This window comes from Phalacrocorax carbo, chromosome Z (genome assembly GCF_963921805.1).
Source record: "Phalacrocorax carbo chromosome Z, bPhaCar2.1, whole genome shotgun sequence".
NCBI classification, from domain to species: Eukaryota; Metazoa; Chordata; class Aves; order Suliformes; family Phalacrocoracidae; genus Phalacrocorax; species Phalacrocorax carbo.
In genome coordinates, this window is record NC_087548.1 from 12,488,109 (window position 1) to 12,507,145 (window position 19,037).

At 59.1% G+C, this 19,037-nt stretch overlaps 1 protein-coding gene across 4 annotated transcripts; it reads left to right on the top strand.

Annotated features, from left to right (window-relative positions):
• Positions 1-4: 4 nt before the first annotated feature.
• On the top strand, positions 5-15,521 carry DNAJB5 (DnaJ heat shock protein family (Hsp40) member B5). 4 transcript variants are annotated; one of them, XM_064438265.1, is made up of 4 exons: positions 5-80; positions 6,250-6,494; positions 8,570-9,168; positions 13,492-15,521. In XM_064438265.1, exons 2-4 carry the CDS (start codon positions 6,284-6,286, stop codon positions 13,723-13,725), a joined length of 1,044 nt encoding a protein of 347 aa, XP_064294335.1. In that variant the 5' UTR covers positions 5-80; positions 6,250-6,283; the 3' UTR covers positions 13,726-15,521. The 4 variants fall into 4 exon arrangements, with proteins under 4 accessions (XP_064294335.1, XP_064294334.1, XP_064294336.1 ...); XM_064438264.1 differs by lacking the exon at positions 5-80 and adding an exon at positions 109-192; XM_064438266.1 differs by lacking the exon at positions 5-80 and adding an exon at positions 3,785-3,817.
• The last annotated feature ends 3,516 nt before the right edge of the window (positions 15,522-19,037 follow it).

A 19,037-nucleotide genomic window follows, 5' to 3' on the forward strand; every position in this document is an offset into this window, starting at 1 on the left:
CGGGCGGGACTCCCCTGACGTGGCGGTCGGGGGGCGGGGGCGGCTCGGCGAGCGCGCGGCGCCCGGGGACAGCGCGAGCGGTGAGTGCGGGGGGCGGCGGCGGCGGCGACGGCTGTGCCCCACGGACCCGCCCTACAGACCCGCCCCACGGAACCGCCCCACGGACCCCACGGCGCCGGTGGCGGCCTCACGGTGGGTCTGGGGCGCGGCCCCGCCCCGTGGGGTGACAGGGAGTCCCTGTGGGGCTGGGTGTGTCAGTACCCCAGCCCTGTGGGGTGACAGGGTGTCTGTATGGGGCTCGGGGGGGGAGCAGTCCCCCCCCGTGGGGTGACAGGATGTCCCTGTGGGGCTCGGGGGGGTCAGTCCCCCCGCCCCGTGGGGTGACAGGGTGTTGCTGTGGCGCTGGGGGTATCAGTCCCCCCGCCCCGTGGGGTGAGAGGGTGTTGCTGTGGGGCTCGTGGGGGGGTCAGTTCCCCCACCCCGTGGGGTGACAGGATGTCCCTGTGGGGCTGGTGGCATCAGTCCCCCTGCTCCGTGGGGTGACAGGGTGTCCCTGTGGTGCTGGGGGGTCAGTCCCCCTGCCCTGTGAGGTGAGAGGGTGTTGCTGTGCTTGTGAAGGCAGGGGAGGAAGGGATTGTCGCCTCTGCCCCAGTGGAGTGGCGGGGTTTCCTGGTGGGGCTGCGGGTCAGGGTTAGCTGTTCTGCCCTACCTGGTGTCACTAGGGTGTCCCCGTGGGTCTGAAGGGCGTGGGAGGAGGGAGTTAGTCCCCCTGCCCCATAACAGTAACAGTGCATCCAAGTGGGGCTGGGGGAAGGGGTTGATCCCCCCTCCATGGGGCTGTAGTACATCCCTGTGGGACTGGAGAGCGTGGTGAGGCGAGGGTTAATCTCTCTCCCCTCCAGCTTTGGAGGGAATAAGGTGCTCTGTTGGAGCAGTGTGGTGTAGCCAGGAAGGGGTTAAACCCCCCCTCTACCCCCGTTGGGGGCACCAGTATACCCCAGTGGGGCTGAACTGGGTGGTGAGGAAATGAGTACCACCCCCACCCCCACCCCACCCAGGTAACAATAATGGGGTTGATGGGCCAGCAAGGAATGGGTTAACCCCTGTCCCCAGTCGGGGTGACAGTGTCCCCCAGGAGAGTGGGGAGGGAAGGGTTAACCCGCCTTGCCCTTGGGGCAGACAGTCGGTCTGAGTGGGGCTGGGGTGGGTCAAGGGGTCACCCCAGGCAGGGGCTGACACCTCTGGGAGGGGCACAGGACCCCTCCCCACACAGGTGACAGCTCCTCACTGAGCCCCTAATTGGGGCACCCCTAAATGGGGCATCACGTGTGGGAGTTTGGGGGGTGTGTGTGTGCTTAACCCTATCCCCATGGGGGACCCTACATGGGGAGGCACTGGGGGGGGGTGTCTCAACCCTGTCCCCAAACTGGTGTGAGCTCTCCAGTGGGGCTGGGCAGGGGGGACCCTACGTGGGGAGATGCTGAGGTCGTTTGACCTCATGCAGCAGGCAGCACCCTGTGGGTACGGAAATGTGGGACCCTCTATGGGGTGGCGTCGAGGAGGTCTCGACCCACGCCCACGCAGGAGGCAGCAGCCGTGGGACTGGCAGCGGGGGCTGTGCCGGCAAAGGCAGCGAGGGGAGGGTTAACCCCATCCCCACGCAGGTGCCGGCACCCCAGTGGGGCTGTCGGTGGGGAGGGGGAGGCGGGCGGTGCGTGTGGGGGCCCGGGGAGGGGATGATTCATTGCCGGTAGTCATGACATTGCTGCCTGGTTGCCTGCGCCTGCCAGCCGGCACGGGCACGGGTGGCTCTGCCTGCCCTGGTGCGCTGAGATCCCCTCCAGCTCCCTGACTGAACCCGGGACACGCTGCCATGCCGGCCATCCTGCTCTTCTGGAGCCGCGCCGAGAGGTAATGCACCCACTCCGGCACGCATCCTGGATACCCCTGGCTCACCCACCCTGGTGCTCGGTGCCCGGCGAGCTGCCGGACCCACAACCCCTGGGGAGGCAGCAGGATCACCTGCCTGGTGTTCTGCTCACTGAGGGTGGGCTGCATGAGCTGCACGGTGATGCCCCGTTTTGGCTGCCCAATTTTGGCGTGGGGCATCCGGAGAGGGTGCTCTCAGTGCCCTGTGAGTGATGGTGACGGACCGGGGAGAACACGGTGGCACTGGATTTCCTTGGCGCGCCTGAAGGTGACTTCTCAGAAGTAGGTTTTGCGCCGCCGGGCTCGGAAGAGGCACCATCCCGGTGCCCCACAGCCACCGGGTGGGAGCATGGTAGTCGGACCCCTTCTGCTGGGGGACTGCTGCTGGCGCCCGGTGAGGGGGATACAGGGACCCCCGCGCATCCGAAGGGGAAAGCCGGGGAGGTACAAATTTGTTAACGTGACTTTTTTTTTTTTTTTTTTTCCTCCACATCACCGCCGCCCTACTTTCCTCGCTCCCCGATTCGCCTGGCGAGTGCGGAGCCCTGGGCGTCAGCAAAGTCGTTTTTGGGGACGCTGGGGGGATCCTGGCTGCGCTCCCTGCTCCTTGGCGGGGGCTGCGCGGGGGACGTGACAGGAACAGGGTGGCTGGGGGCCTTGCGGCAGCAGGGAGGGAGGATGCTGGAGCTGACAGCAGAAGTGTCTTAATCCAGCAGCTTAGCGAGAAAGAAAGCTTCAAGAAACCAATTAGAAGGAAAATTACAGCTCAGCAAGTGATTCCATTAAAGGGTCCCCCGCGTGTGGCTGGGAAGCGCACAAAGGAGGGCAGCTCCCCGGCAGCTCCCCGGCAGCACCGCGTTGACACCCGCTTGCCCCCCACCAAAGCCCTTTCGGAGCCATCCTGGGAGTGGAGCTCAGAGCCAACCGTGGCTGCCGGGCTGGCGAGGAGCTGTCTCTTCAGTGCGCCGGAGGAGCTGGAGGGGGAAGCTTGCCACCAGAGCATCGCTTGGCGGCGGCGGCGGCATCCCCGGCACGAGCCGGCACCTTTCACCCCACCATCCTCCTGCCACCCTCCGGTGCCTCCCAGCCGGGCACGCAGCACCTGCCAGCGCCTGCGGACAGCCGCGATGTTTAAAATAAAACTAGAGCCTTTAAAAATGACGGCTTGGACTCTGAATGTGTTCGTAAAGTTTCGGTAAGTGGGTTTCCACCTCTTGACCTCGTGTCCTCGTTAAACCATCGGTGCCCGTCCCCAGTGTTCCATGGTGACCTTGCACCCCAAGATGGAAAAAACCCAAAAATCTCCCTGGTGCTGCTGCCAGGGTGGGTTTGTTCTCTGAGATGACTGCTGAGCACAGGGATTATGTCAAATGATCGCTATTCAGCTGGCCCGCTCATCCAGCGGTTGCACAGGCTGATGTCATGTGTGGGGCCGGAACAATGATTTGATTTTTTATTTAATAATTTTTTTTTTTTTTTTGGTGCGGTTGCAAGAGGAGGACGGAGGCTGGGCAGCCTCGGCAGGGCTGGGGGATGCTTGTGGTGTTCTCCAGGGCTGGTTGGTGGCCATGGCTTGTCCAAAGGCATCCAGGCTGGGAGGGCACGCAGGAATGGCTTTGCATGCCTGAAATGCTTCCTGTGGTGCCTCCCCCCCTGCTCCCTGCTCCCGAGGGAGTTAAATGGGAAGGCAAGAGAGGATGACTGAGCAGAAGGGGGAGAGGAGCTGGTGGCAAGGCGCAGCTGATCCCGGGAGGTGGGAGGGGGAGGAGGGAGGGAGGCTCTGCGGGGACAGAGTCGTGTTTTACCATCATCGCGCATGTGAGCGTCACCTCCCAAGCGTGCCTTAACCCACCAGGTCACCCGCCGGCGGCTGGTCCTCGCCGGCACGGTAAACCGCGGCACGGGGATGCGTTTCGGTACAGAAATCTCCTCCCTGACCCCAGCTGAGTAAGGGGTCCCTGGCCGGGAGAGCATCCCCAGCGGGCATCCCCACCCCGGCCAAAGACCCCTCAGCGGTCAGGACTGGGGATTGTGTGTGGGGGGGTGACCATGTTTTGCTGCGACGGGATGTATTTTCATGGGAAGTGCTGTGTGGTCTCAGCCGGGCGAGGGGTCCCGGTGGTGTGGTCAGATTGGGCTGTGTGGGGCCAGAGCCGGGCGCTGTGGTCCCCAGGGGGAACAACTGAAGGTTTGCCACCTCTGTGTCTCTCGAGCTGTGTGTGACGGGGTTGTGTTCAGCGCTGCCTGGTTTGCCCTCGGTGTGGGAGGGTTGGCATCCTCCAGACAGGGGCCAAATCCTGCTCCAGGTCCTGGTGCTGGTCTCGGGGAGCCCCTGCCCCGCACTGGAGGCTGCTGCTGGGAGGGGAGGCACTAGTGTGACCCGTGGCAGGGCAGATTGGCAGGTTACCTCTCACACCCCCCATCGCTTGCCTGGGGTCTCATGCAGGCCCCCGGCCCCATGGGGAGGGCAGATGGGGAGGCAGAGGCATGCAGGGGGCAGAGCGTCCCCCAGCGCCTGCGTGGGCTGGGTGCCGGCGGCAGCGCTGCACGCAGGAGTGGGTACAGAAACGTGCTGGCATACAGGAGCTGCTGCAGGAGATGCTGTCGGATGCTCTTTACGCCCCCAGGGACCTTCTCCTACCTCTTCTGTGTTCCCCTCTGGGCTGCCTTGTGTGTCCGTGGGTGCCCCAATGTTCCCTCGCTAAATCCTTCAGAGGTGTCTTGGGTGCCTTAGCCCCCTCCCCACCTACAGCAAAGGACCTTCTCCGTGGCTGAGGTAAAAAAGAGCAGAAGTTGATGGTTTGAATCAAGGTGGCCAATTTCTAAGCTCCCATAGCTACCCAGCTGCAGAGGGGTTATTGCCTGAGGCATGACCCAAGGCAATCTGATTCTTGGGATGGGTGCCAGGGGCTCAGTGCAGTGCTCTGGATGTACACCCCAGAGGTGCCTGGCCACGCTCATCTGGGCTGCTGTGGTTAACGGGGTCCCTTCCTCTGCCTACTGGGAGCTTATGGATGGAGTTTATGGGAACATCTGGTAACTTGTATGAAGGTGAAGGAAGGGGCCAAGGCTCACACCCCAGGCAGAAGTCCATCTGCTGGAGGGGTGCGGATGGGCTGGGGCTGCCCAGGGGCCTTTGGAGCAAGGATGGGGTGAAACCTGGACCGTAGCGGGGAGCGGTACGTGGGCAGGAGGGCTTAACAGAGAGTGGAGGGTCTGCTGGGGCAGCACCTGGAGAAGAGCAGGGCCAGGAGCGAGCACTGAGCTGCACAGTGTGAGGCAGGGTGGGCTCGCGGGACACAGGAGCTCACTGTCGGAAAACCAAGCATTGAGAAGCAGCGGGAAGTGTCCTTGGAGGAATGTGGGACTTGCTCAGCCTCTGCTTGGAGGAGCTGCCCTCCCAGCTGGTCCCTGGGTCTCTGCGACTCCAGCAGCATAACTGCGGGTTGAATTAATCACCCGTCCTTTTCCTCCCTTGGTTTACGGCCACCAGATTTTCCATGCTTTGATATAAGCATGGCCCTGGCCTTGGCCCCTGCACAGTGGCGGCAGTGAGCCCTGGGTTTCTGGCTTACTGCAAGATGTAGTTGAAGGCTCTTGGGGAGTGCAAGCCAGGCTAGAAAGTGGGTTTTTGGGTTTTTTTTCCCCAACAAAAAATAAAAAAGCCCTCCCACCATCACAAGATGTTTCTGTCTAACGGCTTCGTTCTCTCTTTGCTAAATACAAATTACGGCTCTGACACGCCTGAGGCGCTAATCTCCAGCTGAATGCCAATTGCGTTCAGGAACAAAATGTTTGAAGTTCCTTTAAGGTGAAGGCGGCAGCACGGTCCCTCCTGCTGCTTTCAGCCTCCAAAAACCTGCTGCCATCATCCTGACTCCTGTCCCAGGTCCCCGGCGGGGAGGGAACTGGGGCGGGGGACAGGCACAGGCTGACGGCTACATTTAGACATGGCTCAGCCCTCGTCGCTGGGCGGGAGGGGGGGGACGGGACAGGGACGCAGTCTTGGCCTGACGTTAGCAGTGGCGTGGCCCCTATAATAACGCCGTGCCCTGACTCGTGCTCTCCTTCTCCCAGTCAGCCTTGGAGATGAGTGTCCCTGTCCCCACCGTGGGGCTCGGGGGGTTAAAACCGGAGCCAGGGCGCATCCTGGCGCCAGGGCTCTGACCTTGGGTGGGAAGCGTGGACTTGAGCCGGCTCTGGTGCTGCTGGCCGGTGGGACGCGGGGAGCATTGGCTCCGTGATAAGTGCGTGCTTGTCCCGTCCCCAGCTGCCCCAGTGCGATATTCATCTTACGGAGAGCTGTCTCTCTGCTTTCAGGAACAAGTACTCAGCTCCCGGCAGTGTCGCCGTCATGGGGAAGGACTATTACAAGATCTTGGGCATCCAGTTCAGTGCCAATGAGGATGAAATCAAAAAAGCCTATCGGAAAATGGCTCTGAAGTATCACCCTGATAAGAATAAAGACCCCAATGCTGAGGAGAAGTTCAAGGAGATTGCGGAGGCTTATGATGTCCTGAGCGACCCCAAGAAACGAGCCATTTATGACCAGTACGGGGAGGAAGGTAAGGGGATGAGCGCTGCTTGCTCAGAGGTGGGGTGCTGGGTCCAAATCGGTTTTTATAGGTGAGGGAGCATTTTCCATGGGGACAGTTGTCCCCATGGTTCACACCTCAGGCTTGAAATAGGGCTTATGGCCACAGAACCAGGGAGGGCAAAGACTCTGCGGGTGCCAGATATCACCTCTCATCCTGCTCCTCCCCGGGCTGCTCCGCTTTTCCAACCTGCCACCCTGCTTTCTGGGGCGGCCAGGCTCTCCCTGCCTTCCACCCCCAAACCCCAGCAGTCAGCTGAGACGGTGGAAGTGGAAGGAGCTCACCTCCTGGGTCATACCTGGGGTAATTTGTGAGCAACCCTTTAATTGACCTAAATATCCCAGCAGAGGAGTGTTCCTTTTGCCCACATTCCCCTCAGCATTTGGGCACTGGTCCTGCTGTCCTCCCTGGTACAGGCTGACCTTCAGGATTCAAAGCTTTTCCCAATTTAAGTAATAGGTCCTTGTTTTGAAACCAAGCGGTTGCTGTTGTCTGGTGGTTGGCACGGAGGAGGAGGAGGAGAGCCGCTCCACCGCAGGCGGCCTTATTAGTCAAAGATGGGAGAGCGCAACCCCATTCGAGGAGAGCACTGAATAGCATCTGCATTAATCAGCCCAGGGCTTGGGTGCTTGAAAGAGCAGGAGGTCTGGCAGGAACAGGCTGCTGGGTGGAAGAGGCAGCCTCTCTCGCAGGGCCAGCGGGCAGGTGCATCCCCTAATGAGCCACCAGCAGAATTAACCAGTGGTGGGTTAATTCTTGACCCATTAGTTATGTCAGGGCTATGATGTATGCATTGAGGCAGGGTGATGTGCTATGGTGTAAAATGAGATCAGACTGTCTCAAGTGGGAAACCAGCCTTTCTCAGGAGGTGCCCGAAATCAGACCCCACTCAGGCTGGCATCACGGGATTAAAGGTGAAACCTCCTTGCTCTGCAGTCTGTTAGGGATGGGGGCTTGCCGGGCATTTGGTGAAATCGCCCCCTTGTCGCAGTGGGACAGGGAGTCCCAGCACAGCCAAGCTCCACCAGACCAGTCACAGTCCACAGTCCCCCACACCTTTCATTTCCCATCAGATGCCGTGACCAGCATCTTGAGTGGCTTCTGGGTCCCACACACTGGGGTGAGCAAGGCGAAACCCCCCACCCACACAGAGCACTAACCTCATCGATCAGAAGAGACCCCCTGAGACTTTTCCGCTCTGTGCTTGTCCCCCTCCTGTCTCCACTGTGGGGGGCTGGCACGAGGGACAGCCCGTCAGAAATAGCCCTTCACTGTTACTGGCGTGCCCTGAAAATAGTCCTTGAGCTAGGCTTGGCTTAACCCTTCCTGGCCCCTTCTGGTCAAAAATAGCCTTGCAGAGCATGTGTGACCTCTTTGGGGGGCCACTTGTCATGTGCCTTGGCTGTGTGGGACTTTGGGGGGTTGCAGTGACGTAAGGCTCAGCCTGGGACCTGGCAGGAGAGTTTCCCATGGGAATGGCTGCCAAGAGATCCAAACCTTGAGCTTACCTGGCATGTTGCATGGTGTCTATAATGGGAGCTGACCTCCACCTGCTCTGCCACCCAGAGTCACAGTCGCTCGCTGAGCTCAAAGCCTGTTCTCACCTGCTGGGCATGATGCTCCTGCACCATGGCCATTGGTGCAGCCAGAGAGACAAGGGCTATTTGGGCAGGAGGGAGCTGGCCCATGGGGAAACATGGAGATGGGCTTGTCAGGAAATGTTTTAAATGAGAAGGCCATGGGCTGGGTGGAGAGGACCAAAAAGGCACTTCAGTAGCAGTAGCAGTGACAAAACCTGAAGAGCTTTTGAGATGGAGCTTGCTGGGTGTAGGGGCAGGACTGCGCATCATGGGATGAGGTGGTGCCTTCCTGGTCCATGCTCTTCACAGGTGGCTGGGCTGGATGGAGTGACCTGCACCCCCAGGAGGTGCTGGAAGGGCTGCCTGGAGCCAGTAGAGACCACACTCCTGCCTGGAAAGTGTGGTCCCAGCATGGCATCCACTGGCAGGCAGCATTCATGTCTTGTCTTCCCCTTTCTCTTCCAGGTCTCAAAACTGGAGGTGGCTCTTCAGGTGGCTCAGGGAACACTTTCCACTACACCTTCCACGGAGACCCCCATGCCACCTTCGCATCCTTCTTTGGAGGCTCCAACCCTTTCGACATCTTCTTCACTAGCAGCCGCTCCCGAATGTTCAATGGCTTTGACCAGGAAGACATGGATATCGATGATGATGACGACCCTTTCAGTGCCTTCAGCCGGTTTGGCTTCAATGGCATTAACGGGGTTCACCGGCGGCACCAAGACTCCCTGCACATGCGGAGGAAGGTCCAAGACCCACCCATCATCCATGAGCTCAAAGTGTCCCTGGAAGAGATCTACCACGGCTCCACCAAGAGGATGAAGATCACCCGCAGAAGGCTCAACCCTGATGGCCGGACCATGCGGACTGAGGACAAGATCCTAAACATTGTCATCAAAAGGGGTTGGAAAGAGGGAACCAGAATCACATTCCCCAAAGAAGGGGACGCCACCCCAGACAACATCCCTGCCGACATTGTCTTCGTCCTCAAGGACAAGCCTCACTCACACTTCAAGAGGGATGGGACAAACATGGTCTACACAGCAAACATCAGTCTTAAAGAGGTGGGTACACGTGGGAAATTCCATGGGGTGGGAGGTGGCGCTGGGTCGTGGCACTTGCGGCCAAGATGGGAGTCAGTCCTTGTCCTGCGCCGATGAGGAAGGACCAGGTAGGTCACGAGAGACATGAGCAAAGACCTCTGCCGAGAGGAGCACGGAGGCTGACTCGTGCTTGGATTTGGAGATGCTCAGCCTCGGTGCCAGGTGTAGGACACAGGTGCTGTGGTCCCTGCTGAACGCACCTTGCTTCTTGAGCTGATACAGGTGGCATTTACCTATTTTCTCACTTCCCCACATGTCCTTCTGTTTTAGTGTAGGGTACTCACGTGTGGAAGAGAGCCCAGATCCTCTGTAGGAAGAAGGGAGAACCCCAGTTTGCTGGCATGAGTCTGGTCCCTGCTTGTTCTCTCAGCTGAGCCTGGTGTGGCTTAGTTACTGTCTGGGATAGAGCCGGATGCCGCTCCCTACGGGCAGGGAGCAGGGTCATGCGGAGAAAGGGGGCACCTCGCCCTCGCTGTGCAATGCTTCAGCTGTTTTGTCTTGGTTCTGGCTTTCCTAGATAAAGAACTAAGTAAACAAAATATTCAGACAGCGAGCAAAATGCAAAACATCCATGCTGCCAGCCCTGGAGGTCACAGCGGGGCTGGGTGCATCAGAGTCAGCAAGCTGTGCAAAGGTGGGAGAGGAAGGGGAGATTACCTCAGTACAAGATGTTCCGTTCGCCGCCACTGCTGTATAACTACCTTTTAATAAATCCCAGCTGGCAGCTGCATTTAACATTGATGTTTTTGGCAGCTGCCATTTTCTGTTCCTTTCAGACTGTAGACGCTGTCTGTCTTCTTAATGAGCTGATTTTTTTTTTTTTCCTGAAGACAGATTTATGTTCTCAAATGCATTTAATAGAAGTAAGCTCAATGGACCAGGCCTGAGGTAGGGAAACGTGAGCTCATTTGCCTGCCAGCGAGCTGGGAGAGCTTTGCAATGGCTCCGCGTCCCAGCTGGGGCTGTGACCGGGTGTACTGGGGACAAGGAGCAGCCGTGCGGGTCAGGCGGAGCTGGGTGCTCCTGGAGCAAACTCAGTGCAAGTCAACCTGCAGTCTCAGGAGCTGAATTTCCTTCACAGTGCAAAGTGCAGGGGTTTATTCCCGTGGTGGTTGGCTCCCCTGGCTGCTCCAGAAATACTCAGGAAAGGCTGCCTTATTTATGGAGCCATGCATGCCATATCTCAGATGTTTCCTTCTGTGCATTCCCCTGTCTGTAAAATTAACCCCAGGCTGGCTGTGCTGATATTTGTGCGCTGCTCAGGCTGGAGGGACTCTTGCCTGGAGTTGCCCTTTGAGCAGCAAGCAGAGAAACCTGCTCCACCCCACATGCTATTGCACCAGAAGTGCTGGTGCTGGGTGCCTGTGATCGTGAGCAAGGCATGTGTGCTGGCTTTTGGTTTGCACGATGCGGTCACAAAGTGGAAAATTGCTGGTTCGGGCAAATTCCTTGTCTCTTTGTGCTGGAATTTCTGGTCTCTGACCTCGCCCACCACAAACCCAACGTGCTGGGTATCCTCAGAAAGCTGCCAATCTGGCTGCCATCCGCAACCTGCTGCTTCCCAGGGCAGGGTGATACTTGGCCGCTTTTATCTTCGATGAGAAGTGCCTTAAGTACTCTGGAGCATGAGCAGCTGCCAGGAGCTCCCTGACTCCATATGCCACAACCTCAGTATGTGCTGGAGCACAACCTCTTCATCACCTGAGCCTACAGTGGTAGCCTTGGGTGCTCTCCTTGCACCCTTCCTCCTTGCGAGGCTGCCTTTTTTAGCCTGAGCTTTAGTCTTTTCTGGTGCCACGAGAGCAGCACAGCACAGTGCCAGTAGGCAGAGCTGGCAGGTCGTGGGTGCCATGCTGGAGACCGCTTGCTGGCAGCCTGCTGCCACAGGGAGCAAGGAGCCTTGTGCTCAGGCTCGGGGCACTCAGGAGAGCATCCTCCTCCTCCTCCTCCATCCCACAGACCCCTCCACAGAGCAGCCTGGAGAAGCGATGCCCTTACAGTCCTCATGTCCTGGCCCCGCTGGGTGTCGCATTGCCCCAGCCAGCACGGCACAGGGTGTCTGTCACCTGGCTTCTGCAGAAGCCAGAGGTGTATGAGGGCTTCCCCAGGGGCTTGTAGGCTGCAGGAAAGTGTCCATTCCTAAGATTACAGGCGTGCATTGCTGTGGGAGGCTGAGGGAGGGAGGAGTGACACTGCTCTGCTGGCAGCTGCCTCTCTGGGGAGGCAGATCTTCAGGCAGTGCTGCAGGCAGGGGCTTGCACCCGCCTGGCCGCCTGCCTAACGCCTGCCCTCGGCAGCCGCCCGCTTTGCATCCTTTACCTGGCGTCACCTTCCTCGAAGCATCCGCGCGTCAGTGCCTGGCTGGGATGCGACTGGTGGCAACGTCCCCCCCTCTGTGGCTTCGCTGCGAGCGGAGGAGGACCCAACACTGACCTAGATAAAGCTCTGCTCTCACAGCACAGCGCTCAGCTACCAAACCCGGGGTGATTTAATCCCTAGGGATAAGTCCAACCTCTTTCTAGGATGCGGGGCAGCTCCCGCAGTTTCTGGTGTTACTTCAGCAACCAGTTTCCCAAATGCCAAGGAAATTGAGCAAGAGGAATGAAAAACAGGGACATACGGTGGAGGAGCAATTGCCTCAGATTCTTGCGTCTTGGCTCTAGGAAGGAAACATTAAGATCCTGTCTGCTTTCACTGTTGTCACCTGCTCCTGCTCACATCCTTCTGCTTGCCCCATCCACGTGCTCCCATAGGGAGTTCCCGTTCTCCTTCCCATTTTGTGGCTGGAGATGTCCTTTCCCTAGCACATGGACCTGTGCAGCCCTCCACAGCACGTGGCAGTGGGCACCGGTGAGCAGGAGGGCTCTGGCATCCTTGGCCATGCATTGATGGGGGGAGATTGTCCTTTAGTTCGCCCCAACCTGCTGGAGATCCAGCTGAGCGCCTGCTGCTCGCACAGAGTTGGCGATGGGTGTCCTGCAGCCAGAAAAACTCATCCCTGGAGGACACCTGTGCCAGAAGGAGACCCCGTACAGATGAGCTATGCCCCATCTTCCCTGTTCTCCACTCACCAGAGCCCCCAGCTGGCTCTGGCATGGATCCCCCCGTGATTGCCCTGGCGCAAAGCCCTGGCTCAGCCGCAGAAGCTGCAACCATCAGCCCTCTGCCAGTGGCCAGCATGAGAAAGGATGCTTCTCCTGGTGACTCTGGCTGCTCTGGCACCGGAGGCTTTTCCTAGGGAGGGGAATGCAGAACATCCCCCCCATCTACCACAGAAACAGCAATTGCATCTTCCTCCCCTCCCTTTGCAGGGTGTTTTGGGAGGTCTGGAATCCCCAGGACCCGGCTCAGAGGGCAAACCTGCACCAGCCCCCTGCCTGGAAGCTCAAGGCTTTACCCCCAGCAACCCCCACCCCCCCACCCCTTCCAGAAGCATCGCTCCGCAGTTCTCTCCCTCAGCCCTTGCTGAAAGCCTGGAGACGATCCTGCCCACGTGTACGCCAGAGCTGTCTGAGTTATTTAAGGACACAAGGATTTTCTTGCTGCATTCCCGCATCACGTGGCTGGCTAATGCAGGCCGGCTCACGGCTGCCGTGGCACCCACCACCCCGGCTGCTGCTGGGGGCTAGGGTACAACAGGGTGGCACCCACAAAACCAGTGCTTGGCTTTGTGATGGGGATGGGTGGCAGGGACCAGCCCCTCCGGGACCCCAGCTTCTAGGAAAGCTCAGTGCTGTGCCATGACTGTGCCACTGTCCCGTGACAGTGTAACCTTTTGGGGACTGCCTGGGGGGGACGGAACATGGGCTGTGCTATAGATAACCCCCAGCGCCGGGCAGAGCTGCTGGGCTCCGGCGGGTGACAGCTGATGGACCACAGCGGCATCTGATGATCTCAGCTGGATTTTCGGCTGTCCGAGGCTGGGTGATGAGGCCAGGAAGGGGCTAAATTTAGCCTGTCCTGTCGCTGCCAGAGGCTGGGCGCTTGCTGGTGGTGCCTCCTGGGGAGCCCAGGAGGTGGGGAGTGGGGTCCTTCCCCCCATGAGGCTGGGGCACCCCTTTCCTGGGGCACCTGCTCAGCTCTTGCAGCCCAGTTCATGCTGGTTAGACTGGGCTGGCACCAACAGAGTCCGGGGCTTGCACTGGTGAGCATCAGCTGATGCTTTTGGGCTTCATCTGAACAGAGCCGGGTGGTTTAACCTGGCAAGCAGCCAGTGGGGGGATGCGGTGTGGCTGTCGGGATGCCTTGGGGTGTCTGACGGCGTGTCCCCTCTTCTCCCCCCAGGCCTTGTGCGGCTGCATCGTGAACATTCCCACTATCGACGGGCGGGTGATCCCGCTTCCCTGCAACGACATCATCAAGCCAGGGACAGTGAAGAGGTTGCGTGGGGAGGGTCTGCCCTTCCCCAAGGCCCCCAACCAGCGAGGAGACTTGATCGTGGAATTCAAAATCCGCTTCCCAGACAGAATAGCTCCCCAGACAAGACAGATCCTCAAGCAGCACCTCCCGTGCTCCTAGAGCCCGGGGACTCTCCTGCAAGCAGCAATACTCCAAATGCACGTGCCGCAGCACTTGGCCCCCATGGAGCAGAGGTGCCACAGCACTTTCAAATGCAAAAAAAGACCCCTCACACCACTTTCCTTCCCCAAAAATCCCTCCCAACCTACCCTACATCCGTCCCTCTCCCTACCCATCCCTCTTGTCCTGTTTTTTCACTCCAGCAGCGGGGAGGCTTCTGCCCATTGCAGCTCTCCCGGCTGCCAAACTTTTTATTTCCCCAGAAGTCCAGCTTTTCCACCTCTCACGAAGAGCACTGTGGGCCCTTTGCCCAGGATGGTACATCATGATGTGGGTTTTGTTTTTCTTTTTTTTAATGTCACCTGCTTTTCAGGCCACTTTTCCCACAAGAGGCTGGACTTGTCGGGGTCCGGCGCAGTGTAAATAGGACTCCGCAGGATCTGGTATCCCCACTGTTAGTTTTTCTCTTCCCCCCCTTTGATACTTGCTGCTGTTCGGGGTCCTGGCTGTACCGTGGTGCCGATTGCTCCTGCCCATGGTGGCCCCCCCAACCCCGTAGCCAGACTGTTTCTCACCTGGGACCATGGTACCGATTCTGACCACGGTCCGCTCTCCTGTGCCAAGCCTACAGCCGAACCTTGGCTGTGCCAAACATGGGGATGGTCCCGTCCGGCCCCCTGTCCCTCTGTCCCTGGTGCCTGTGGGCAGCAGCTGCTTGCACCCGCTGCCCGCAGAGCCCCAGCCAGCAGGAGGGGCAGGGAAAGCCCAGGGTGGAGCTTTCTTGTTCAGATGTGTTGAGTGTGCATTGCCGCTTGTTTTTTAAGTACATATATATATAGAGCTCATTAGATAAACTCCGTAAGGGTTTTTTTTATTTTTTTCCTCTGCCCGTTTTAGGGTTCCTGGTGTGATGCACCCTGACTTTTTTCAGATGGGGATGGTTCAGCCACACGAACATCAAGCCCATTGCAGGGCATGTGTGGGTGTAGCACAAATCTGGGTGCAAACGCAGGGCCAAGCGTGAGCAGAGCTATGGGTTTTACTAGTGTTTGAGTTCAACCTTAGGGTTTTTAAGAAGAAAAGAAAGGTGCACGTGTCTATTTTTCTACAGGGTCGATTCATTCAGGAGGGGTTTCAGGGCGTCGGGGTGGAGCTGGGAGGCGCATGAGGCAGTCTGCTTGGTGGATTTGTTTTCAAATGCTGTATTTTTTTTAAAACCTTTGGATTTCCATCAGGAGAATTTTTATATTTCTTACCTTACTCTGCCTCGTGCCAGTTTTTTTTTTTGCTGGGAAAGGGATCCTATGGAGCAGGAAGTACGTTCAACCTGGTTTTCTACAGCTCCTCTTCCACTGCAGCACCACCAAGAAAAACCCCTGCCAAAATATTCCATCCACCCTGGGAATCCTTCTCTTTAAAGAGAAGTTGCTGACTTGAAACGGGATCTTTTGTGGCGGGGGTGAGCACAGAGTGTCCATCAGGGCTGGGTGTGCAGTGTATCAAGGGTGAGGAGTGCCATTAGGCACTGCTTAATTAATTACCCAGCTTGGCTGGCAAGGGGATGCTGCCAGTTCCCTCCGCTGGTTCCTGTGGAGTACGATGTAGAGAAACCTGATGGACACCGTGAGCGAGAAGACAGGCCAGTGCACAGATGCAAGCTGCTTTGTTTTTCTCGGTTTCAATGAGACCTGAATGTTTTGTAGTGGGTTTTTTTTGTAATTTTTTCTTTTCTTCTTTCTTCTTTCTTTTTGTAATGTCAGTATTGAGAAAAAAAAAAATAAAACCGTTTAAAAAAATATATACCTCCTCGGTGTGTGTTGTGATGGGAGACAGAGGGCTGTGCTGGCGCAGGCAGCAGGGACAGGGCTCTGTGCCAGGGTCATCCCCACCACAGGGCTGGCCTGATGCCTGGGACCTTCAGGGCTAGTCTGGCGCCCGGGAACCTTGAGGAGGGAAGGATAAAGCTCTTTGATTTGTCTACTTGGTGTACAGGACCTTCAGGGCCTGGTAACAATGGGACAGGAATGAGTAAGCAGCCCTCTCAGCCACAAAGAATGGCTGCTCGCCTCATAAAATGGCGCTGGTTGTGCTGCCCCCATTGCCAGGGGTCGGGAGCAGGGGGATGGGGGCTCTGTGTCCCCTCGGGGCGCCGGGGATATGGCTGACATGGGCAGCAGGCGCGGGGCTGGCTGAGGAGGGCCTGTGGGCTTGGGGTGCTGCAGCTGGGGACGGGACAGCAATGGGGAGGCTCCTTGCTGGCTGCCTGGGGGGCTGGAGAGACACCGGTGCCCAGCGCCTCCCGGAGGGGCCCTGGGCCAGGGCGTGAGGCAGCAGCACACGTTGCACCCGGGGAAAGTCCTGCTGATACCCTGAGTGCGCCTTGAAGCTCGCAGCAGGGGCAGCACATGAAGGCAGGCAATGAGAGCAAAACGCATGGTTATTGCTCCTCCAGAATGGAGGACAGAGGCAGACAGACCTCAGATGGGGGACATGGCTCACTGTCCCCTTCCAGGTGAGAGCTGAAGGCCATGGAATCACCCTGCCACAAGCTAACCCTGAAGCCCACGGAGCAGACAGGGCTGGGAGCAGCTAATGGGCTGAGCAGACTCGGGGTGGGGGGGCAGAGCCAGCACACCCCGCACCCCACTCCGCCATGGGGGCGGACAGTGCTGCCGGGGATGCTCATGGGATCGGGGATGGCCTTGGAGCAGGAACACCCATGGGGAAGGGGTGCCATGGGGCACGGGATACCCATCGAGGAGGTATGCCTGTGGCGAGGGCAGGGAATGAGGCCCTTGGGGGAGGGGAAACCGGGGGGGGGGGATGCTCACGGGACAGGGGATGCCCAAGGCCGAGGGGGATGGCCTCGCCGGGGTGGGGGCGGGGAAGGGATGTCCACAAGGCACTTGAGCCTGGCCCAGAGCGGGATGGGAACCCGCTGAACGTGGCAGCTGCCTGCCCTCTGCTGGCAGGAGAACCCGCCGGGCCCGGAGGGTTTTGGGGTGCTGCAGGAGGGCCCCAATCCCTTGGGTGAGGGACCAGCCTCTAACCCCAAAGCCTGGTGGCCGGGGAGGGGGTCCCCAAGTCCTGTCCCTTCCCCCCCAATCCTGCGCCCACTGTGGCTGGGCTGTGGCCCCTGTGAAGTCGCATGGTTCCCGCAGGGTGGTAGGGCTGGGGCAGAGGGAAATGTGGCTCTGGGGAACCCTGGGCAGGGCAGAAGGAGATGCCGACCATGAAAAAGCTGCCCTCAGCTGCCCCCCCTTGCTAATCCCACATCATCCAGGGCAAGTCCCAGCCGCCAGCACTTTCCTCCTCCCAGCAACTTCGGGGGTGTCCAGTCCCCCCAGCAAGGCGCTGGGCAGGGGAGGAGGGTGCCAGAGGAAGGCTCTTGCCCCTGCAACTAGCAGGGGCCTCTGCTGCAGGCCTGTCCCCTGGAGAGAGGCATAGGCTGGGGCCAAACCCAGTCCCTGGTACCAACTGCTCTCCTGGCACTGCTGGGGGTTCACAGAGTTGGGGGGTGGCACCCAAGACCGCAGCTGCTGCAAGTGCTGATGTGGGGGACACCCGCAGCCCGAGGCAGGGGCAGATGCTCTCTGAGCTTTCGTGGGTCCTGCCCCCACAGGTAGAAAGGAACAAAGGCAGAGTTTTGCAGCCCTCCTGCAGGATTTAATTAGCATTTGCAATTAGGAGAGGCAGCAGGGAAGACTTGGGCTGCCAGGAGCTGGGACACACACCCCACCACCCCAAGCCCTGCTTGCCGCAGCCTCTGCAGCAGGCACGATGATGAGATGTCAGGATGAAACTTCCCCCAGCATGGGCTGGGTGGTGACAGGCCCAAACTGGGGGGGTAGAGAGAACCCACCCCCCACCAAGATGGGGAGGTTTTTGGGAGAGCCCTGGGGAGGGCTGGGGTCCTTTCCCCCTTCCCGGGTGGCTGAAAGCCGCTGGTTCCCAGTTCCCACCCTGGCTGGAGCGGCCTCGCTCAGGCCTGCCCTGGTGAAGCAGCGCAATGCAAAAGCAAAGGCAGCACCCCTGTCCCTCCAGAGCTGTGGGGAGAAGCGCAGGCGGGGAAGTAGGGCTGGAGTACAAGGTTCCAGCTGCCAGTTAACCCAAGAGAAGGCAGGTGAGGCACCAGCCGACCTCAACCCCACTGCCATATCCAGAGGTGACAGCCAGCATCCCCACAGAACAAGCAGCAGCGTTTCTCTAAGGAGGTGGCAGGAGGACAGGGCAAGAGCCGTGCTGGCAGAGAGCTGCGCCCACCCGCCCTCCTACCCCAGCAGGAGGCTGTGCTGCTTCAACACAGCCTTCCCAAATTCCGTGCCTTCCTCCCTGCTGCTACCCACAAGCCCTCTCTCATGGATAGTCTCATCCTTCCCCATTTTGAGGCTCCCCTCTGCCCTTAAATTGAGAGGGTTTGATGGAGCCTTCCAAGCCCTGCCAGCCCTTGGGGCTTAAACTACCACTGCCCAGGCCCCATGCTGCTTCTCAGGCTCAGGGCTCAGCCCCAGCAGCACCCTTCTGCCACACAGCCTGCATTTAACCCTCCCTGCAAAAACCCCCAGTTCCCGCACCCCCAAAAAGCCAACAGCCCTCACCTCAAACAGGCTCCCCTGTTTGGGCTCAGGGCTGGGCCATACCCAGCCTCCTGCCCCCTCCAAGGTACACAGCAGGGCCAGACCCAGGGCTTCTCATACAAAACACAAAGAAGTGCTTTTTTCATTCAGAGAAGGGAAAATAACCAAGGAGCAAGGCAGCAATCTAGAAGCAGTAGAAAGGAAGAACTGCAGTCAGAACCCAGCTACCGAGTACAGGGCACAAGGTGGGCACCAGAGAGCCGAGGCCGCAGCCCAGAACGCGAGTGCACAGAACTTTGTGTGGAAGCTCCCCTCTTCCCTGGCCACAGGGGCGTCACGCTGCACCACAACCCCGAGACAGCCCGAGAGCCCCCGTGCCCGCCCTCAGGCCGGGCCAAGCAGGCAGGGATCGCTGGAGACGTCCTTTCCTGCAGAGGAGCCAAAGCAGCAGGAGAGCCAACAACTCGCAGCCGGCGCCAGAGAAGCAGCAGCAGATACCTGCTGCCAGGCTCTCGGCCCTTCCCACCAAGCCAGGGCAGAGCAGAGGCACTGCCAAAACAATTTATTCCATTAACGTGAGCTAAGAGGCGTTAAGAGTGAAGAGCAGCGCTGTACGCTGCAGGGAAGCGCATGCACAGATGGGACTCCACCAGAGCGAGGAGTGCTCCGACAGCACATGAGACACAGGCTTACGGACCACACCAGCACCACACCAAGGAACTGCCAGGGCCCAGC

Excerpts from the sequence above, each read along its gene's own strand:
- DNAJB5 (XM_064438265.1), top strand. The coding sequence starts at position 6,284 with ATGGGGAAGGACTATTACAAGATCTTGGGCATCCAGTTCAGTGCCAAT. Across the intron at positions 6,495-8,569 it reads TGACCAGTACGGGGAGGAAG|GTCTCAAAACTGGAGGTGGC; the intron begins GTAAGGGGATGA and ends TTTCTCTTCCAG. Across the intron at positions 9,169-13,491 it reads CAAACATCAGTCTTAAAGAG|GCCTTGTGCGGCTGCATCGT; the intron begins GTGGGTACACGT and ends TTCTCCCCCCAG.